General features: G+C 39.6%; 1 protein-coding gene across 2 annotated transcripts in view; it reads left to right on the forward strand.

The window, feature by feature from the left end:
• Positions 1-16,647, forward strand: part of LOC113883746 (cytochrome P450 3A24-like) — a 42,571-nt gene that overhangs the window by 15,246 nt on the left and 10,678 nt on the right. For both annotated transcript variants that reach the window (XM_027527710.1, XM_027527711.1), the window contains 3 exons: positions 1,914-2,062; positions 14,774-14,901; positions 15,947-16,013. In XM_027527710.1, coding sequence (XP_027383511.1) covers positions 1,914-2,062; positions 14,774-14,901; positions 15,947-16,013 — 344 coding nt within the window. The remainder of the gene's footprint in view (positions 1-1,913; positions 2,063-14,773; positions 14,902-15,946; positions 16,014-16,647) is intronic.

Below are 16,647 nucleotides of genomic sequence, written 5' to 3' on the forward strand. Positions count from 1 at the left end.
GAACATTTTCTCATACCCTATAGAAAAGCTAACTCAAAATAGATTAAAGATCTAAATGTAAGTCTGGAAACCATAAAAACATAGAAGAAACAATAGGCAGAATGCTCTTTGACATAAAGCATAACAATATGTTTTTGGATTTAACTCTTAAGGCAAAGAAAACAAGAGCAAAAGTAAACAAATGACCTAATTTTTTACTTTTATCTAATTGAACTTATAAGTCTTTTACACAGTGAAGTAAAATATTGATAAGATGAAAAGACAGCCTAATAAATAGATGGGAGAAATAATTTGCAAATGATGTGATGATAAGAGATTAGTACCCAAAATATGTAAATGTCTCATACAACTCAATATCTAAATAACAAACAACCCAGTGAAAAATGAGCAGAAGATCTTAATAGACATTTTTTTCAAGCGAAGATATACAGTTGAAAAGATGTTCAACATTGCAAATCATCAGAGAAATGCATATCAAAATCACAAAATCAGCCAACACCTGTAAGTTTGGGTGAGGATGTGGAGAAAAGGAAACCCTGGTACAAGGTTGGTGGACTGTAAACTGATGCAGACGCTGTGGGAAACGGTATGGAGGTTTCTCCAAAAGCTTAAAGAGAACTATTGTCTGTGTTCCATCATGTCCCACTCTCTGTGACCCCACAGACTGTAGCCCCCAGGCTCCTCTGCCCATGGGATTTCCCAGGCAAGAATACTGGATTGGGTAGCCATTCCCTTCTGCAGGGAATCTTCCTGACCCAGCGATCGAACCCAAATCTCCTGCATTGCAGGCAGTTTCTTTACCACTGAGCCACCCAGGAAGCTAAGAACTGTCATATGATCCAGCAATTCCACCCTGAGTATACATCCAGTGAAAATGAATATACTAATTTGAAAAGATACATGCACCCCAATGTTTGTATCAGCTTTATTTACAAAGCCAAGATACGGAAGCAGCATAAGTATCTGTCAGTAGATGAATGCTTAAAGAAGATGCAGCACATGTGTGTACACAGGCACCCCCACAAGAAATACTACTGAACCATAAAAAAGAATGACACTGTGCCATTTACCGCATGTATGGACCTAGAGGGTATTATGCTTAGTGAAATAAGTTAGACAGAGAATGACAAAGTTGCATGTTATCATTTGTACGTGGAATCTAAAAATAAAATGAATAAATATCAATATAACAAAACAGAAACAGACTCACAGTGTAGAAAACAAAGTGGTGGTTACCAGTGGGAAGTAGGAAGGGGAGTGCAAGATAGGACAGATGATTAAAAGGTACAAATTGCAATGTATAACGTAATTGTGCTACAGGGATAGACTGTACATAACAAGGAATGTATTCAGTATTTAATAATAACTTTAAATGGAGTATTTAAAATCGTCCTTCTACACCTGAAACTATGTGATATTGTATATCAACTCTGCTTTTGCACTAAAGGGGCATCAGCTCTGAGCACAATTCTGTGGTGAGGTGAGACCCAGATCAATGTCCCCTTTCTTGACTCCCCAGGAAGAGTGAATTTGCTCCCTTTGCTCTGCTCAGACACAGTCCATATACACCTTTTATTGCCCATAGTCAAAGCACACTATGTACTTTGTCAGATTATGGGTTCTGTCCTTCTGTGACTGAGCTCCTTGAGTTTGGGGTGGGGTCTAACTTGCCTTAGTGTCCCCGTCCCCCCAGCACGGGGACAGTTGCAGCATTCACACTCATACACACCTCAGGAGTGAGTGATAGTAGCAGACAGTCTTCCATGATCCAGCAGGTGGTTCTGAGAGAGTGTGGCTCTTGACCTGTCTTGCCTGGGCATCTGATTTTATATGATTTTCTTGTTAACTGTGTTGGATATGGATAGTCAACTGGTCCCGATTGTAATTGTCTGTGTTTATCTTTCTCTACTCAGGGTCTTTGGGGCCTACAGCATGGATGTGATTACTAGCACATCATTTGGAGTGAATATTGATTCCCTTGGCAACCCACAAGATCCCTTTGTGGAGAATGCCAAGAAGCTCTTAAGATTTGATATCCTTGATCCATTTCTACTTTCAGTAGGTAAGTGTCCTACTACATTTCTTTTTCTGTATTTCTCCCTCCATCCCTTCTTCCCTCTTGTTCTTTCTTCCCCTCTTCCTCCTTCCCTCCCTTCCTTCCTTCTTTTTCACAAGGTTATTGAGATATAATTCAATACCATCAATTCACTGATTTAAAATATACAATACAATGGTTTTTACAAGCTAAGTGTCCATGGATGGATAAATATAGAGGGAAAATGTGGTGTATATACCCCCCCACCCCCACCACACACACACACACACCAGAATACTATTCAGCCATGAAAAGGAAGGAAATCCTGCCATTTGCAGCAATGTGTCTGGACCTCAATGGAGGGTATTATGTGCCGGGGTCCAGCCCGGGTTGGATCCAGGGATTCCCTCAGGATGACGGCGTTGGCGATTAAGGGATAGCAAAGGCTGAGAGATTTATTAGATGCTCAATAATAACTGGTTTACGCGGGAAATCAATAAAGTTCATGACACCAAACTTGCTCTGACCACGGAGGCCGCAGGCGCCCTCTCGAATAGCGGAAGGTGCCCCACCTTAGGCACCTTCTCGAGTAGGTCTTAGAAGCCCAGGCAAATAAGTGGTCGCAGAGGACCCCCTTGCTCCAAATTATTTTGGCATGAAGGAAGAACAGAAGAGAAAAGGAGGAAAAGGAAACAAGAAAGAATGACACGGGGAGACCAAGCTTCAGTGAGCAAGGCCCGTAGCTTTATTTTCAACAGGGGCTTTTATACCCTAAGTTCCACATAGAGGATAATAGGAGATGTGAAATCATGCAAAATCAGCAGTCTTTGATCCTTATTGAGACCAGGCTTTCTTTTCTGTAAATTTATCGTATACAAATGGTTTAGGTGATTTACATCATCCTCTGGCCAGAAGGCCTGTTAACATTTTATGACTCTGACAAAGGTTTGTCAACCATAAGACTTATTTTCTCTAAGAGTAATTATTTTAAAGTTGGCGCCATCCTCCGAAGGTGTTAGATAAAGTTGCATTCCTATAGGGCAAAGGTGCAATGGATTTACAACAAAGGAAAGAATTTATTACCTTAAGGGTCTAAAGTTGTTAACACCAAGGCCACTACTTATTTTTTCTACATACCAACTATATTAATTAATACACTTCCAAGGATACAATACAGGGGATGTGGAAACTTGGCAGCAAGCATTGGCTCAACAATAAAATCTTCTACTAGTTCTATTCTGACAATTTCTAACTTTCCGAGAGGCTCTATACTATTTGAATATCTTAAGCTTCCCGTGCCTCTCGAGGCTGGGAGACTGTAAACAATTGTATGCATAGCTGTAGGAGTCTGGGTAAACCCGTCAGGCAAGTTAGAGAGCCATCTGAGGGGTTTGTGAACTAAAACACTCTTGTCACACCCAGGAACTTTATTAACTGGAGCTATAAGTTAACTCTTTTTCAGAGAGAGAGATGGTGGTGGGGGACAGCCCCCCGTAAAGTCAGAGGTGTAGGTGAGAGCACAAAGCAGTAAAGCAGGCAGACTCTGGTTTTAGGGTAGATGCTCAGGCAGGCCCAGAGGGGCACCCCTCAAGTTCTGGCTCGCCTTGCCCTCCAGAACTCTCCCACATAACCTTGTTATGGGTGGGGACTCCCGTGCTGGCTCCTGGCAATTATGCTTAGTGAGATAAGTCAGACAGAGAAAAACACTTACATGTTGAATCAAAGGAAGAAATCCGAACTCATAGAAAAATGATGTCAGATTTTTGACTACCAAAGATAGGGTTTGGGAGATAGAATTGGACGATGGTGGTCAAAAGGTACAAATTTCAGTTATTACTTAAATCAATACTCCTGGTGTAATTTGCCTATAGCTATCCTGTTGTCTCAGCACCACTTATTGAAAAGACTGTTTTGTCTCCATTGAGTGGTCTTGGAAACAGTTTCAGTGTTCAGTTGACCATAGGCATGTGGGCATATTTCTGCACTCAAAACTCTGTTCCATGAATCTGTATATCCATCCTTAGGCCAGAGCCACTTTGCCTTGATTAATGTCACTTTATGATAAGTCTTAAAATCAGGAAATGTGAGTCTTTATAACTTTATTATTTTTTTCAGGAATGTTTTGTCTTCTCTGAGCCCCTTGCAATTTCATATGAATTTAATCTAAGATAGTCAATTTCTTCAAAGAGGTCAGCTAGAGTCCTGAAAGGAAATGCCTTATATCAGTCGATTTGCCATCTTGACAGTGTAAATGTTCTGATTCACGATCATGGCATGTTTTTCATTTACTTATGTCTTCTTTAATTTAGTTCAACAAGGTTTTGTGCTCTTTAGAGTGTAAATTTTACATCTTTTATTTAATTCCTACTTATTCTATTCTTTTTGATGTTATTATAAATTGAGTGTTTTTTCAATGTGACTTTCAGATTATTTTTTGCAATGTAAAGAAATACAATTGATTTTGTATTTTGATCTTGTATCTTGAAACCTGACTGAACTTGTTTATTAGTTCTAATAGGTTTTTAGTGACTTCCTTAGGATTCACTGTGTACAAGATCATGTTATCTGATGATAGAATTTTAGTCTTCATTTCCTATATGGATATGTTTCTTTAATTTTCTTGATTAATTCTTTTGGTTAGAATGTCAGGTACAGTTCTGAGTAGAAGTGGTGAAAAAGGCTTCCTTGTCTTATTCTTAATGTTAGAGAAATCATCCAGTTTTTCACTGTTAAGTATTAGTGTTATCTATGGGTTTACGTTGGAGAAGGCAATGGCACTCCACTCCAGTACTCTCTCGTGGAAAATCCCATGGACGGAGGAGCCTGGTGGGCTGCAGTCCATGGGGTCGCTAAGAGTCAGACACGACTGAGCAACTTCACTTTCAATTTTCACTTTCATGCATTGGAGAAGGAAATGGCAACCCACTCCGGTGTTCTTGCCTTGAGAATCCCAGGGACAGGGGAGCCTGGTGGGCTGCCGGCTGTGGGGTCGCACAGAGTCGGACACGACTGAAGTGACTTAGCAGTAGCATGGGTTTACGTAAGTTGTTAACTATGGGTTTTTCATAGATTCCTTTTATCAGGTTGATGAAAGACCCTTCTGTTCCTGTTTTCTGAGAGTTTTTAAAATCACAAGTGTGTATTGGATTTTTGTCACATGGTTCTTATGCACATATTAGATAATTGTGTGGTCATTGTTTTTTTTCTCTGTTGAAATGGCATATTATATAACCTTGCATTCCTGGGATAAAGTGTACTTATATATGATGTATACATCTTTGTATATATTAGTAGATTCAGTTTGCTAGTATTCCCTTGAGGATTTGTGTATCCATGGTCATAAGACACATTGATCTGTAGTTTTTTTTTTTTTCCTCTACTATCTTACTCTGTTTCTCACACCAAGTTAATACTGATTCTGAAGAATGACCTTCAAAGTATTCTGTCATCTTCTATTTGTTGGATGAGTTAGTGAAAAATTGGTATTAATTCTTTAATTATTTGAGTAGTATTCAGCATTGAAACCATCTGCGCCTGAGCTTTTCATTGTCAAATTGTGGGTAGTTTCTTGATTATCAGATGAAACTTTGTATTTCTTATAGGTCTATTCACATTGTCTATTTCTTTTTGAGTAGTTTCTGTTTAATATTTTTTCCAATTAATTAATTAATTTTAATTGGAGGATAATTACTTTACGGTATTGTGAGGTTTTTGTCATCCATCAACATGAATTGGCCACGGGTATACATGTGTCCACCCCATACTGAATCCTCCTTCTACACCTCTCCGCACCCTATCCTTTTGGGTTATACCAGAGCACCAGCTTTGGGTGCCCCGATTCATGCATCGAACTTGCACTGGTCATCTATTTTACATATGATAATACACATGTTTCAGTGCTATTCTCTCAAATCATCCCACCCTTGCCTTCTCCCACTTGGTCCAAAAGTCTCTTCTTTATATCTGTCTCCTTTGCTGCCCTGCATGTAGAACTGTCAGTACCTTCTTTCTAAATTCCATATATATGCATTAGTATACAGTATTTTTCTTTCTCTTTCTGACTTATTTCACTTTGTATAATAGGTTCCAGGATCATCCACCTCATTATAACTGACTCAAATGCATTTATTTTTATAGTAAGTAATATTCAATTGTGTATATGTACCATAATTTCCTTATCCATTCTCTGCTGACAGACATCTAGGTTGTTTCCCTGTCCTAGCTATTATAAATAGTGCTGCCATGAACATTGTGGTACATGTGTCTCTTTCAGTTCTGGTTTCCTCAGGGTGTATGCCCAGCAGTGGGACTGCTGGGTGGTATGGCAATTCTATTTTCAGTTTTTAAAGGAATCTCCACACTGTTCTCCATAGTGGCTGTACCAGTTTGCATTCACATCAACAGTTTATGAGAGTTTCCTTTTCTCCACACCCTCTCCAGCTTTATTGTTTGTAGACTTTTTGATAATGGATATTCTGACTGGTGTGAGATGATACCTCATTGTGGTTTTGATTTACAGTTCTCTAATAATGAGTGAAGTTCAACATCCTTTCATGTTTTATTAGCCATCTGTATGTCTTCTTTGGAGAAATGTCTGTTTAGGTCTTTTGCCCAGTTTTTGATTGGGTTCTTCATTTTCCTGATATTGAGCTGCATGAGCTGCTTATATATTTTGGAGATTAATTATTTGTCAGTTGCTTCATTTGTTTTTATTATATTCTCCCATTCTGAGGGCTGTCTTTTCACCTTCATTATAGTTTCCTTCATTTTGCAAAAGTTTTTAAGTTTAATTAAGTTCTATTTGTTAATTTTTGTTTTTATTTCCATTACTCTTAGAGGCCAGTCATAGAGGATCTTGGAGTGATTTATGTCAGAGAGTGTTCTGCCTTTGTTTTCCTCTACTTATAGTTTCTGGTCTTATATTTAGGCCTTTCATACATTTTGAGTTTATTTTTGTGTATGGTGTCAGAAAGTGCTCTAGTTTCATTCTTTTACACATAGTGAACCAGTTTTCCCACCACCAGTTGTTGAAGAGATTGTCTTTTTTCCATGGTATATTTTTGCCTCCTTTGTCAAAGATAAGTTGTCCATAGGTACATGGATGTTCCTCTGGACTTTCTAATTTGTTCCATTGACCTACATTGATTTCTGTCTTTGTGCCAGTACCATACTGTCTTGATGACTATAGCTTTGTAGTATAGTCTTCTCTGGTGGCTTAGACAGGAAAGACTCTGCATACAGTGCAGGAGACCTGGGTTCAGTTCCTGGGTTTGGAAGATCCCCTGGTGAAAGAAATGGTAACCCACTCCAGTATTCTTGCCTGGAGAATCCCATGGACAGAGAAGCCTAGAAAAACTATACACCATGGGGCCACAAAAAGTTGGACAGGACTCAGCAACTAATACTCTCACCTTCTTTCAGTATAGTCTGAAGTCAGGAAGGTTGATTCCTCCAGTTCCATTCTTCTTCCTCAAGATTCCTTTGAAAGCATTTCCTCTAAAATCAGGAACAAGACAAGGGTCTCTATTTTCACCACCACTATTCAACACAGTTTTGGAAGTCCTAGCCATAGCAATCAGAGAAGAAAAAGAAATAAAAGGAATCCAGGTGGGAAAAGAAGAAGTAAAATTCACACTGTTTGCAGATGACATGATCCTCTACATACAAAACCCTAAAGATGCCACCAGAAATGAATATAGTAAAGTCTCAGGATATAAAATTAATTCACAGAAATCCCTTGCATTCCTATATATTAACAATGAAAAATCAGAAAGGGAAATTAAGGAAACAATCCCATTCATCTTGCATCAAAAAGAATAAAATAGTTAGGAATAAATTTACCTAAAGAAACAAAAGTCCTGTATACAGAAAACTATAAAACACTGATGATGTTGAAAAGATGCTCAACATCACTCATTATCAGAGAAATGCAAATCAAAACCACTATGAGGTACCATTTCACACCAGTCAGAATGGCTGCGATCCAAAAGTCAACAAGCAATAAATGCTGGAGAGGAAGTGGAGAAAAGGGAACCCTCTTACACTGTTGGTGGGAATGCAAACTAGTACAGCCACTATGGAGAACAATGTGGAGATTCCTTTAAAAAGTGGAAATAGAACTGCCATATGGCCCAGCAATCCCACTGCTAGGCATACACACTGAGGAAACCAGAAATGAAAGAGACACATGTACCCCAATGTTCACTGCAGCACTGTTTATAATAGCCAGGACATGGAAGCAACCTAGATGTCCATCAGCAGATGAATGGATAAGAAAGCTGTGGTACATATACACAATGGAGTATTACTCAGCCATTAAAAAGAATACATTTGAATTAGTTCTAATAAGGTGGATGAAACTGGAGCCTATTATACAGAGTGAAGTAAGTCAGAAAGAAAAACACCAATACAGTATAATAATGCATATATATGGAATTTAGAAAGATGGTAACAATAACCCTGTATGTGAGACAGCAAAAGAGACACTGATGTATAGAACAGTCTTTTGGACTCTGTGGGAGAGGGCAAGGGTAGGATGATTTGGGAGAATGGCATGGAAACATGTATATTATCATATGTGAAATGAATCGCCAGTCCAGGTTCGATGTATGATACAGGATGCTTGGAGCTGGTGCACTGGGATGACCCAGAGGGATGGGATGGGGAGGGAGGTGGGAGGGGAGTTCAGGATGGGAACACATGTACACCCGTGGTGGATTCATGTCAATGTATGGCAAAACAATACAATATTGTAAAGTAATTAGCCTCCAATTAAAAAATATATATTTATATTAAAAAAATAAAATCAGAGACAGCTGAAGTAAAAAAAATTTTTTTTAAACACTGATGAAAGAAATCCAAGATGACACAAATAGAGGGAGAAATATACCGTGTTCTTGGATTACAAGAATCAGTATAGTAAAAATGAGTATACTACCTAAAGAATGCTCAAACTACCGCACAATTGCACTCATCTCACACGCTAGTAAAGTAATGCTCAAAATTCTCCAAGCTGTTTCTATTTCCAGTTTTTTAAGGAATCTCCACACTGTTCTCCATAGTGGCTGTACTAGTTTGCATTCCCACCAACAGTGTAAGAGGGTTCCCTTTTCTCCACACCCTCTCCAGCATTTATTGCTTGTAGACTTTTGGATCGCAGCCATTCTGACTGGTGTGAAATGGTACCTCATAGTGGTTTTGATTTGCATTTCTCTGATAATAAGTGATGTTGAGCATCTTTTCATGTGTTTGTTAGCCATCTGTATGTCTTCTTTGGAGAAATGTCTATTTAGTTCTTTGGCCCATTTTTTGATTGGGTCATTTATTTTTCTGGGCATACACACTGAGGAAACCAGAAGGGAAAGAGACACATGTACCCCAGTGTTCATCGCAGCACTGTTTATAATAGCCAGGACATGGAAGCAACCTAGATATCCATCAGCTGATGAATGGATAAGAAAGCTGTGGTACATATACACAATGGAGTATTACTCAGCCATTAAAAAGAATACATTTGAATCAGTTCTAATGAGGTGGATGAAACTGGAGCCTATTATACAGAGTGAAGTAAGCCAGAAGGAAAAACACCAATACAGTATAATAATGCATATATAAGGAATTTAGAAAGATGGTAACAATAACCCTGTGTACAAGACAGCAAAAGAGACAGTGATGTATAGAACAGTCTTATGGACTCTGTGGGAGAGGGAGAGGGTGGGAAGATTTGGGAGAATGGCATTGAAACATGTAAAATATCATGTATGAAACGAGACGCCAGTCCAGGTTCGATGCACGATACTGGAAGCTTGGGGCTAGTGCACTGGGACGACCCAGAGGGATGGTATGGGGAGGGAGGAGGGAGGAGGGTTCAGGATGGGGAACACATGTATACCTGTGGCGGATTCATTTTGATATTTGGCAAAACTAATACAATTATGTAAAGTTTAAAAATATAATAAAAAATTCTCCAAGCCAGGCTTCAGCAATACATGAACCGTGAACTTCCTGATGTTCAAGCTGGTTTTAGAAAAGGCAGAGGAACCAGAGATCAAACTGCCCACATCCACTGGATCATGGAAAAAGCAAGAGAGTTCCGGTAAAACATCTATTTCTGCTCTATTGACTATGCAAAGCCTTTGACTGTGTGGATCACAATAAACTGTGGAAAATTCTGAAAGAGATGGGAATACCAGACCACCTGACCTGCCTCTTGAGAAACCTATATGTAGGTCAGGAAGCAACAGTTAGAATTGGACATAGAACAACAGACTGGTTCCAAATAGGAAAAGGAGTACGTCAAGGCTGTATATTGTCACCCTGCTTATTTAACTTCTATGCAGAGTACATCATGAGAAACGCTGGGCTGGAAGAAGCACAAGCTGGAATCAAGGTTGCGGGGAGAAATATCAATAACCTCAGATATGCAGATGACACCACCCTTATGGCAGAAGTGAAGAGGAACTAAAAAGCCTCTTGATGAAAGTGAAAGGAGAGAGTGAAAAAGTTGGCTTAAAGCTCAACATTCAGAAAACGAAGATCATGGCATCTGGTCCCATCACTTCATGGGAAATAGATTGGGAAACAGTGGAAACAGTGTCAGACTTGATTTTGGGGGCCTCCAAAATCCCTGAAGATGGTGATTGCAGCCATGAAATTAAAAGACACTTACTCCTGGGAAGGAAAGTTATGACAAACCTAGACAGCATATTAAAAAGCAGAGATATTACTTTGCCAACAAAGGTCCATCTAGTCAAGGCTATGGTTTTTCCATTGGTTATGGATGGATGTGAGAGTTGGACTGTGAAGAAAGCTGAGCTCCAAAGAATTGATGCTTTTTAACTGTGGTGTTGGAGAAGACTCTTGCAAGTCCCTTGGACTGCAAGGAGATCCAACCAGTGCATCCCTAAAGGAGATCAGTCCTGGGTGTTCATTGCAAGGACTGATGCTAAAGCTGAAACTCCAATACTTTGGCCACCTCATGCGAAGGAAGAGTTGACTCATTGGAAAAGACCCTGATGCTGGGAGGGATTGGGGGCAGGAGGAGAAGGGGACGACAGAGGATGAGATGGCTGGATGGCATCACTGACTCAATGGACAAGAGTTTGAGTGAACTCCGGGAGTTGGTGATGGACAGGGAGGCCTGGCATGCTGCAATTCATGGGGTCGCAGAGTTGGACACGACTGAGCAACTGAACTGAACTGAACTGAACCCAAAGAAATCTATAGATTCAATGCAATCCCTATCAAACTACCAATGATATTTTTCACAGAACTAGAACAAAAAATTTCACAATTTTTATGGAAACACAAAAGACCCTGAATAGTCAAAGCAATCTTGAGAAAGAAGAATGGATGTGGAGGAATCAACCTTCCTATTTAATAATTTTTAACCTGTGGTGGATTCATTTTGATATTTGGCAAAACTAATACAATTATGTAAAGTTTAAAAATGAAATAAAATTTAAAAAAAAGAGACCAAAAAGAAAAAAAAAGAAAAATTCAGATTGTCTCTTTCTTTTTGAATTAGTTTGTACTTCACATCTTTTAAGGAATTTGTGCACTTCCTCTAAGTTATCTAATTTATTGGTGAACCTTGTTCCTAATATTCCTTTATATCTTTCTCACTTTTAATGTCACCAGTAATCTCTCCTCTTCCATTTTATTGCTACAAATTTGAGTTTTCTCTCTCTTTTTATTTTATTTTTTTGTCAATCTAGCTTAAAAGGGCTTCCCTGAGAGCTCAGATGGTATAGAATCAGCCCGCAATGCAGGAAATCCTGGTTCAATTCCTGAGTTGGGAAGATCCACTGGAGAATGGGTTGGGCTACCCAGTCCAGTATTCTTGGGCTTTCCTTGTGGCTCAGCTGGTAAAGAATCTGCCTGCAATGCGGGAGACCTGGGATCGATCCCTAAGTTGGGAAAATCCCTTGGAGAAGGGAAAGGCTACCCATTCCAGTATTCTGGCCTGGAGAATTCCATGAACTGTATAGTCCATTGGGTTGCAAAGAGTCAGACACGACAGAGCAACTTTCACTTCACTAGCTTAAAAGTTCTTTTCAAATAATCAGCTTTTGGTTTCATTGATTTTCTCTATTGTTCTTCAGTTCAGTCCCTCGGTTGTGCCTGACTGCGACCACATGAATCCCAGCACACCAGGCCTCCCTGTCCATCACCAACTCCCGGAGTTCACTCAGATTCACATCCATCGAGTCAGTGATGCCATCCAGCCATCTCATCCTCTGTCGTCCCCTTCTCCTCCTGCCCCCAATCCCTCCCAGCATCAGGGTCTTTTCCAATGAGTCAACTCTTCCTTCGCATGAGGTGGCCAAAGTATTGGAGTTTCAGCTTTAGCATCAGTCCTTGCAATGAACACCCAGGACTGATCTCCTTTAGGGATGCACTGGTTGGATCTCCTTGCAGTCCAAGGGACTTGCAAGAGTCTTCTCCAACACCACAGTTAAAAAGCATCAATTCTTTGGAGCTCAGCTTTCTTCACAGTCCAACTCTCACATCCATCCATAACCAATGGAAAAACCATAGCCTTGACTAGATGGACCTTTGTTGGCAAAGTAATATCTCTGCTTTTTAATATGCTGTCTAGGTTTGTCATAACTTTCCTTCCCAGGAGTAAGTGTCTTTTAATTTCATGGCTGCAATCACCATCTTCAGGGATTTTGGAGGCCCCCAAAATCAAGTCTGACACTGTTTCCACTGTTTCCCAATCTATTTCCCATGAAGTGATGGGACCAGATGCCATGATCTTCGTTTTCTGAATGTTGAGCTTTAAGCCAACTTTTTCACTCTCTCCTTTCACTTTCATCAAGAGGCTTTTTAGTTCCTCTTCACTTCTGCCATAAGGGTGGTGTCATCTGCATATCTGAGGTTATTGATATTTCTCCCCGCAACCTTGATTCCAGCTTGTGCTTCTTCCAGCCCAGCGTTTCTCATGATGTACTCTGCATAGAAGTTAAATAAGCAGGGTGACAATATACAGCCTTGACGTACTCCTTTTCCTATTTGGAACCAGTCTGTTGTTCTATGTCCAATTCTAACTGTTGCTTCCTGACCTACATATAGGTTTCTCAAGAGGCAGGTCAGGTGGTCTGGTATTCCCATCTCTTTCAGAATTTTCCACAGTTTATTGTGATCCACACAGTCAAAGGCTTTGCATAGTCAATAGAGCAGAAATAGATGTTTTACCGGAACTCTCTTGCTTTTTCCATGATCCAGTGGATGTGGGCAGTTTGATCTCTGGTTCCTCTGCCTTTTCTAAAACCAGCTTGAACATCAGGAAGTTCACGGTTCACGTATTGCTGAAGCCTGGCTTGGAGAATTTTGAGCATTACTTTACTAGCGTGTGAGATGAGTGCAATTGTGTGGTAGTTTGAGCATTCTTTGGCATTGCCTTTCTTTGGGATTGGGATGAAAACTGACCTTTTCCAGTCCTGTGGGCACTGCTGAGTTTTCCAAATTTGCTTATTGTCTCTATTTCATTAGTTTATGCTCTTGTCTTTTTTTTTTTTTTTACTTTACAATATTGTATTGGTTTTGCCATACATCAACATGCATCCGCCACGGGTGTACATGTGTTCCCCATCCTGAACCCCCCCCACCTCCCTCCCCATACCATCCCTCTGGGTCATCCCAGTGCACCAGCCCCAAGCCTCCGGTATCCTGCATCGAACCTGGACTGGCAATTCATTTCTTATATGGTATTATACATGTTTCCATGCCATTCTCCCAAATCATCCCCCCCTCCTCTCCCACAGAGTCCAAAAGACTGTTCTGTACATCTGTGTCTCTTTTGCTGTCTTGCATACAGGGTTGTCGTTACCATCTTTCTAAATTCCATATATATGTGTTAGTATACTGTATTGGTGTTTTTCTTTCTGGCTTACTTCACTCTGTATAATAGGCTCCAGTTTCATCCACCTCATTAGAACTGATTCAAATGTGTTCTCTTTAATGGCTGGGTAATACTCCATTGTGTATATGTACCACAGCTTTCTTATCCATTTATCTTCTTGTCTTTATTACTTTCTTCTTTAGTCTAGATTTAGGTTGAGTTTGCTCTTCTTTTTTCAGTGTGTTAGGGTGGAAAGTTAAGTTCATGATTTGAGATCTTTGTTCTTTATAAAAGTATACATTTATAGCCTTAAACTTTTCCATGACCAATGTTTTTCCTATATTCCATTCATTTTGGTAAGTAATAGTTTCATTTTTCTTTATTTCAAAGTAATTCCTGGTTTCATTTTTGATATAGTATACAGCTCATTGGTTATTTAGGAGTGTATTGTTTAATTTCCATTATTTGTGAATTTCCCAATTTTTGTTATTGATTTTTAATTTAATTCCATTATGGTTGAAAGGCACATACTGTTTTATTTCTATCTTGAATTGTTGTTTGAATGAAATGGTTAATTAGAGTAGCAGACTATTGTGGTTTATCCAAAGAGACTCTGATCAAATAGATAAAAAACTACCAAGTTAAGGAATATAATTCTGTTTCCTTGATCATTCCAAAAGGCAGCAGGGACTACTGATTTCACTACCATAGTGAAGACTCCATAAGTGGACTTGGCTTTGCTCAGTCACTGGCTTGGAAGTCTGAGCAAAGGTCACAGTGGGAATGATTCTGATATCTTTCTCTGATAGAGCAAATTATACTTCCTGTGTAATTATACTTCCTGTGTAAATTTTGATTTTTTACTGTGCTTTTCTTTTATGTTTTCTCTTCAGTACTCTTTCCATTCCTTATCCCAATCTTTGAAGTATTAAATATCAGCATATTTCCAAAAAGTGCTGTGAATTTTTTGACAACATCCGTAAAAAAGATAAAAGAAAGTCGCCTCAAAGATACTCAAAAGGTAAAATCTGGTGGTGGTTACATGAGGGTGTTCACTTTTTGAAAATGTATTTACCTCCACACATATGATTTGTGTACTTCTCTGCAGTTTTAAAAAGATAGGTAGAGAAGTATAGATTTTAGAACTGGGGAGTTATTAATATATCATTGTGGAGGTTGGGAAAGAAATAAGAAAATGAGCCAGAGAGTGATGTTTAAATTTAATAGTAGGAATGCATACTCATATGTCATTGCATAAGCATTGTTGAGATAAAAGCTTTATCACTTCCATTCAATAAACTGTTAAAGGATAAGAATTAGTTTAAAAATGATTTTACTGATATTATAATTTCCTCAATGTTATACTGGTAAAGAATCCACTTTGTTTCCAAGACTCCTATTTTATAGACTGTGCAATGAAAAGCCTCATCAGTCAGTTGGTGGAGTGACTTCTGTGTTAAATTGCAGCCCTCTCCTAGTCTGGCATGGGCAGGGGTCTTTTCTGGGCCATGAGGCTGCAAGCTGGTTAACCCACCTTCGCTTCCATGAGGCCTGAGACACAAGCTTGTCTGCAGGTCAGGGGAGCAGAGGGTTTTGTACCCAGGATGTCACTGAAAAGGGTCAAGGCCTTGAAGATGCTTCAATAACAGCTGCCAATGTACTTTGCACCTGTGAGGAGATTAATTTGTGTGGTAATTCATTAGGAATTAAAATTGGAAGGAAAAAAAGGATCCAAGTTATGGACTTTCTCCTGAACAAACAGGTGTGACAGGAGAGACAGCAGGCAACTCTTTGGCAAGGAAGCTGTTTCAAAAGCCAGAGAAAAAAAAGATCAGAAAGAGTGAGGACCAAAAAGCGCTGACATGATGGCAGGTTTCTCTCTGGGAAACGTCATGTTCTCCAAGGTCTGTAGGTGAATGTTAGTTCACTGAGGACTCAGGCAATACTAGTCAGACTTCTGCTCTGTAAGGGGCCATACTCTCAGGAAAGAGGTTAAATACTGCACTGCTGATTTGCCTATGACTTCACAAGTAACTTTCTTTCATAGAAATTCTTTCTGCTTACAGCCGCGTGTGGACTTTCTTCAGCTGATGATTAACTCCCAGAATTCCAAAGAAACAGACAATCATAAAGGTAACCAAGGAGAGCTTCAGAGGGGCCACAGTGGGGAGACGCAGAGGTAGGGGGCAGTTCTGAAAATGTGCAGTAAGTTCTCCAGGCAGATGGGAATTTAGGTCAAGTTGAAGAAAGACACGTGCAGAAAGAAAGAATAGACCGTGGTACTTCCTAGAAGTTTGCAGGCACAACTTTGTTCAGAGCTCGAAGGACAAGGATAACAAGAATGTCATGCCCAGAAGTCAGTTATGATGTGGATCACTACAGCTGAACCTCTGGGGAGCTTGGTTCCAATATCAGTTCTCAGGCTCCTCTAGACCCACCAAGTCAGAACCTCTGTCTGAATATTTGCATCAAGGCTTCATCCCTTCATTCATCAGGGGGCACATTGCCCCAGTGTTGGTGACCTTAACTTGGAACACTTTTAAACCTGTTTTCACCAGCTTACTCTACTGTAAAGTATAATTTTTTCCCCTTTGTTATTAACACGTAATTTCTGGGAAAAGACTTTGAAACTGTAAATATTCTATTCCTCTTCAAGTTGTCACCCACGGGACATTCATGGATGTCACCCATTCATGGATGGCTTTTGGTTGAAACCATTGTTACTATGATGATTAAAACATGCCCTTCTAAACCCATCATTCTTCTG

Source organism: Bos indicus x Bos taurus, chromosome 25 (assembly GCF_003369695.1).
Source record: "Bos indicus x Bos taurus breed Angus x Brahman F1 hybrid chromosome 25, Bos_hybrid_MaternalHap_v2.0, whole genome shotgun sequence".
NCBI classification, from domain to species: Eukaryota; Metazoa; Chordata; class Mammalia; order Artiodactyla; family Bovidae; genus Bos; species Bos indicus x Bos taurus.